The following is a 6121-nucleotide window of genomic DNA, read 5'->3' as shown; positions in this document are numbered from 1 at the left end:
TTGGCTAACTGCTAGTATAGCATGGCCTTTGCTAGGGCCGTTCATAAACCCGCAAAACCGCAGGTTCAATCCACCCCACTCCAACCCAATTTAAAAAATGCAATTTTTAGTATTAAATTCTTTTTTCGGCCCATTCAATATCTAGTATGAAGTTTTGATGTGGGGTGTGAGTTGGGCCTATAATGACATGCACACCTCAACTCAACCCGCGCTCTAACTTGCTTCCTCTAATATCTAACCCTAAGCATGTAACTCATTTCTACTATCTAGTTTCTTTATGTTTGAATTAAGCCTCTATGTTTGTTTTATTTAAGACTAATTTATGAGTGTAGACTAATTTATGTTTGCTTTATATTTGATGTTTGATGGACTACTTTGCTTCATGTTTGATGTTGGATTGAACTTTGAATTTCTATCTGTTTGAATGTTGGAGTTATTATTTTTATTTGATGATGAACTTTAAATGTTGGATTGAACTTTGAGTCTTTGATTCTTTGAATGTTGAAACCAATCACTCAACCCACCCCGCACCGCCCCAACACAACCCAAATATCATTGGATTGTGAAAATTTCTAACATCGTTAAGTCCAAATATGTGCAATCCGCACATTTTGGGGCGAGGAAAAAAAACTCTATCCCGCACCAATCTAACCCATGAACAACCCTAACCTTTGCCTTAGAAAAATAATAATAATAGGAAAAAAACATTCCCTCCCAATTATTGGCAGCAATATATATATATATATATATATAGACACATAATCTGAGGACGTTTGGTTGATAGATTCAAAATTATTCTCAATTTACGTATATTTTTTATGAAAAAAAATATTATAATAAATCACAAACCATGACACGAATCATTAAACCAAACGCACTAAACTCAGAGAACAATTGAGGCCAGTCTTATTAGTGTTTAATGAGTAACTTTCAATGTATTAAGTCCTAGTTCGAATCCCGAGTCCTGAGTTCGAATCCCAAAGAACACAATTAATCATAATAAAAAATCTCTTGAAGGAGAGGTTCTTCGAAAAGCTTTTGGACAAAGCAAGTTACTTCGTTAAAATTTAATTCCCCATCCTTTTTATATATTTCACGAGCATCAATACTATCAAACCAAACCAATGATTGCCGACCAAACCAATCACATTCTCCAATCAAATATTTTAGAAAAAATAACACAAATATCCTTTAAATTGTATGAGTCTTAATTTTCATCTTTTACTCTTAATTAATACTGTTTAATCAAATACTATATTAGTCAAGGGTATTAATCAAGAACAATGGATAAAAATTTAAATCTATACACTTTTAAGAGTAAGTTCAGTAATTTTGTAAATTTTTCTAATTGTTTTGCATTATTAAAATCAACAAAAACAACAAGAAACAATAAGAAATAATTTTGACAAATACTTTTTAAAAGTGCACTGGTCATGATTTTTACCCTATAATCTTGAATCTTAACCTTTCTAGTCAAATAATGACACTAACAAATGAGTATTTATCAATAGTAAGGGATAAAAATTCAGACTCATGCACTCTTAAGAGTAAATTCTCCATTTTTTTCAATAATTAAACGGCCTTGCATACAGACCTCGTTCAGTTCACAGATTTAAGTTACGATGTGATTTTATATGAGAACTTTTCACTGTAGTAAAAAAAGTTAGATGCGACTTTTTGTGAGAGTTTTTAACTATAATAAAATTGAAATTGAAAACTCGAATTGATGAAATGAATAATGGCGAAAAAGTAAACTGCGTAAATTAGTGTTTGATAATTCCTAAATATTTTCAAGAATACAACTTTTGAATTGAGATGAAATTAACTCAATAGAACTTGGACAAGGGTTATCTTACTTCTTACCTATACAACCTACGCCCCAAATAGCTACAAATACGAACATCTTGTGAGCCAATGTTGAGAAATGGTTCAATTTTGCAGAGTGTGTTTGTCAATTCCAAGTTTCCAACCAAGTCCTTGAAATTGAAAATTATCACATGATTCAGTTTTGGTTCTTAAGGCTCCGTCAAATTCAAGCACATGATAATCTGGTGTCACTTGGAAACAATCTGTAAACAGCACATTTTGTTTTACCACCACCCTTAATTTCATAGCGATCTCTGACTTATTTATAAAGTTTACATATTATTGGAACATATGCTATATACGCCATGGTAGGTCACCAAATCACACCATGCTAACCGAGTAACTTGCATTTAACGTCTCGACAAATGTATAACCAGCTACAGCCCTTGTGCTGGTATCAAAATAACATCCTAAACATTTATAAGGAGCTTTTTACCGTACCATAGTACATGTTTCCGAATGTTAAATCTAGTCAACGTCTCATCAAAATGAATAAAATGATCATACTGTTTAAGACAAACAAAGCCTTATCAGTAGGGTGTTTTTTCACACCCTACCATAAAACTCGCATTTATAATACACAAGTCAGGAAAAGATTGAAAATGTAAGTCTCATTTTCTGGTTGAGGCTCAAAGCTCAAGGTTCAAGCTTGCACACGGGTTCAATTTCTGCACAACATTCACTTTGAAAGAACACAACATATTCATTGCAGCTATTAAAAACCTCCATTGCAACAGGTTTTATTAAGAAACAGACCAGCCAGCAAAACTTAAACGCAACTGAAAGGAATCATTTCCCGTTTTTATTCTTATTCAAAAGTAAGCGTATTTCTAACGTTGTTGCCAGAAAAGGGGGGAAAAAAATGCCAAATAGATGGACACTTTACGATGCTCCTTCACCTGCAGCCTTAGCCTTCCACGCCTCTTCTCGCAATAGTGTTTTAACATATATTTCGTAGCAACAGCCTGGGACAAACATAATAAAAGCACATGTAAGCTTTGAAACTGATGATATTGAAATGATATTATCCTATCCATGGCCATGATAGACTAATCGCAAGATGCTCATATTTTTCATACAGAAAAACATATTTCAGAATGGCCACTTATGGGATGTTTGTTTCAAAAGTTCATCCCTGGTTCTGAATTATGGTTATTGGTTCTCTAGTTTTTCTCTCACAAAAAATTTGAATTTCAAAAATTAAATTCATGAATCATAGTTTTGAACCCATGAACCAAACGTCCCATTAACAATCGAGCAAATGGTCTTTAATTGAATAGCTTTCATATGCTTGATTCTATTTTACTTTGGCAAGATAGGTGAAAAATAGGCCACAAGGGGGAAAGTTATGTACTTTTAGAATTCACCAAATTGTAAGAAAACTATTCTTTCAAGAAAGTCAATATAGTCTTTCTGCAAAATTAATTATTTAATACAGTTGCCACAAATTCATGCCCCAAGAGATGAGAATGCTGGTGATACTGAATGAAAAACTTACAAATGAAGGTTGCCCGAATCATAGGGCGCGTTTAGAACTCGTTCCAAAATGATTTTGTTTTTTGTATGAAAATGAAAATGTTTTTAATCTCAGACAGAAATCATTTTTGAAAATGCGTTTGGTAGTTTTATCAAGAGATTGTTTTCCGTGTAAAAAAATCCATTAATGTCTCTCTTTCTCTTTCTCTACTCAAGAGAGAAGAAAACGAAAACAAAAAATGAAAAACAACTAAAAGTCATTTTTCAATTCTCTCCCATTTTACACTAAACCAAAAAATCACTTTCATTTCCGTTTTTTGTCTTTATTGCGCCAAATGCCGTTTTAAAAATGTTTTCATTTTTTCTTTCTCGAAAAACATGAAAAACAAAAACGGAATCAATTCCAAACACGGCCATAAATTCATTTCATCCTCCGTTTTCATTTTTTACATATCACAGATCACAACCTACATGATTTTCTAATATGGTTCATGCTATTCTACAAATTATGAGTAACATGTATAATTCTTCATGTTACTTCGAGCGACGGTAAATTTGATCTGTTCCAAGGACTTTCCTACTTGAAAAACTCCACCTTCTTCAGATTGTCCAACATACCAAGATCCGGCCACTACCATTTGGGTAACATTAGGTTCTTAACCATCGTGTTCCCTTTCTTCAGATTGTAAACTTGCTGACCTAAGCGCAAACCCAAGTTTTTTACCCTTTCTTCCCTATTTTGAGCATCTCCAAGTCAGTCAGCTACTAGAACTCTCTTATGGGAAGTCTTTAACATAAAAGCGCATATCTATATTGTTATATATAAAAAAAAGAAAAAAAAAAATCCCAATGCTGGCTCACACTAACAGCGTTACTCTAAGCTAGTATAAAAGAAAGATCAGAATGTCACGCATATCATAAGAATGTAGTTTACCAAACTTTAAGTAGAGAAAAGAACAATGAGAGTACTAAAGAAAATTCCTAAAAACTAAATCAAAAATAGAATATTAGAAAATAATCGTATCAAATTTCCAACATAAGCATCAGCATTACCTGCGACAACAACTATAGTGAGGACGTCTCCAACTCTCTTAAGTCGCCTCACAGTTTTCTTGTGCGATTTGTATTTCCTTAGAGAAGGATCTTCAGCCAAGAGCTGCAAATTACTCAGCTCAGTACAAGAAACGCAAAATTAAAAAAAAAAGCGCATTTAATACAATCAATCTTCTGCAATAGAACACAAAATAAAGATCAAATCTTTAGAATATAAGAATTCTCTAATGCCGAAGCAGGGAATGGAAACCAATAGGCTCACATTTAGCATAATTCTCTCACAATTAATATTATCTCCATATATTTATACACAAAGAATCACTCCTCTTTACTAGCAAACTTGTAAATGTAACCCTAAAAACTAGGGATTGACGGTTTTTCTGTCAAAATCTAAAGTTTGTTAGAAGTACACAGTCAAAACTTCAAATTCTAAACTCAAATTCCTAAGAAGCACAATCAGGAGCCAAAACATAAATAATTGATGGTCAACTTGACCAGCACTAATGTTGAGATTTCACAATGAAATTAACGAATGCGCAAGCCAAAACCCTAAATTTTCAATTTTGGGGGTGATAATAGTTGCACCAATCATCAACGCACCGAGATGAGCTCTAAATTCTTTACTAATAGACATGAATACATATATCAAGAACCCGAAAAAAAAAAATTAGTTTGCTTCTTCTAAGATGATCTCGGTTGATAAAAGAAATGAAAATAGTCAAACGAAAAGCTACTGTTATTTAATGTGAAATTTTTCAAAAACCTAGAAGAATCAACTCAAATCAAATGATAATAAGCACAAATCGAGCAGAGGAGAGAGAGAGAGAGAGAGAGAGAGAGAGAGAGAATCTCACAGCTTGCTCGCGCGGCCCTGGTTCGATGTGGAATTGGCGACGGGAGAGGGAAAGCGCATCGTTTTGCGTGCCCTGGTTTTTGAAACAAATAGTTAGAGAGAGAGAGAGAGAGAGAGAGAGAGAGAGAGAGGTAGAGAGAGAAAGTAACCTGGAAGTGAGAGTGCAGGCGGGAACCGATGTTGGTTCTGCTAAGGAAGAAAGCCATGATTTTGGTGAATCTGAAGCTCTGAGGTTAGAAAGACGCAGATCGATCAAAGGCGAAGCAGCCACTGATGGATGAGATTTAGAGGGTCACAAGCCTCGGCGTACTTGGAGAAAGGAAAGGGGAGAGAGAGGGAAGGAAAGTATACGGCCCGTGCAGGAGTGACATGTCGTTTTCATGGTCATCATTACGACATGTCGTTTTATCATCGTTTTACTCAACAAACGCCATGTCGTTTATGATTTAGAGAACGACACGTTTTTTTTTTTTTTTTGGTGGTTACAACTTACAGAAGTAAAGTGAACCAAATGAGGTGGCCAATCAAGAACCACTAGCTTCTCCTGGTGAATGATGCCCAACTTGCCACGTACAAGTACGAGTTTCTTGCTTCTCCTGGTGAATGAAGCCCAACTTGCCACGTACAAGTACGATTTTCTTAGGTAATCTTCATAAATATTGTACAAATTTTTATTTCTTATTTTTAATTTATAATTTTTTTAGTATAATTATATTAATAAAAAAATATTTATTAAGAGTAAGAAAAATTCTCCAATGTTTTCATTTTAACAACTGTTGCTGAAGCAGAGAAATCTTCAACGCAATAAAAAAAAATTCTGGTTGTTACTTGATAGTTTGCTATACCTCTTTCCCAACAGGAAGGAAAAAAAAA

General features: G+C 34.0%; 2 protein-coding genes across 2 annotated transcripts in view; one reads left to right on the top strand and one right to left on the bottom strand.

The window, feature by feature from the left end:
• Nucleotides 1-2467: 2467 nt before the first annotated feature.
• Nucleotides 2468-5587, bottom strand: LOC21389848 (succinate dehydrogenase subunit 7B, mitochondrial). The gene is made up of 4 exons (XM_024162118.1): nt 5398-5587; nt 5250-5321; nt 4396-4498; nt 2468-2831 (listed from the first exon to the last, which is right to left on the bottom strand). The coding sequence occupies exons 1-4, from the start codon at nt 5452-5454 to the stop codon at nt 2749-2751; spliced, it is 315 nt and encodes a 104-aa protein (XP_024017886.1). The 5' UTR covers nt 5455-5587; the 3' UTR covers nt 2468-2748.
• Nucleotides 5588-6011: 424 nt separating this feature from the next.
• LOC21389847 (uncharacterized protein At5g50100, chloroplastic) overlaps nt 6012-6121 on the top strand; it is a 2392-nt gene continuing 2282 nt past the window's right edge. The window contains exon 1 of the mRNA XM_010092750.2: nt 6012-6121. The gene's annotated coding sequence lies outside the window, so the exon portion shown is untranslated.

This window comes from Morus notabilis, unplaced genomic scaffold (genome assembly GCF_000414095.1).
Source record: "Morus notabilis unplaced genomic scaffold, ASM41409v2 Scaffold778, whole genome shotgun sequence".
Lineage (NCBI taxonomy): Eukaryota > Viridiplantae > Streptophyta > Magnoliopsida > Rosales > Moraceae > Morus > Morus notabilis.
This window is presented reverse-complemented; position numbering and strand designations above follow the sequence as displayed.

What these genes read in the sequence shown, in the direction of transcription:
- LOC21389848 (XM_024162118.1), bottom strand. Translation starts at nt 5,454, where the DNA reads ATGGCTTTCTTCCTTAGCAGAACCAACATCGGTTCCCGCCTGCACTCT. An exon ending in GCCTGCACTCTCACTTCCAG is followed by an intron (nt 5,322 to 5,397) that starts GTTACTTTCTCT and finishes TTCAAAAACCAG; the next exon opens with GGCACGCAAAACGATGCGCT. An exon ending in CAGGGCCGCGCGAGCAAGCT is followed by an intron (nt 4,499 to 5,249) that starts GTGAGATTCTCT and finishes AGTAATTTGCAG; the next exon opens with CTCTTGGCTGAAGATCCTTC.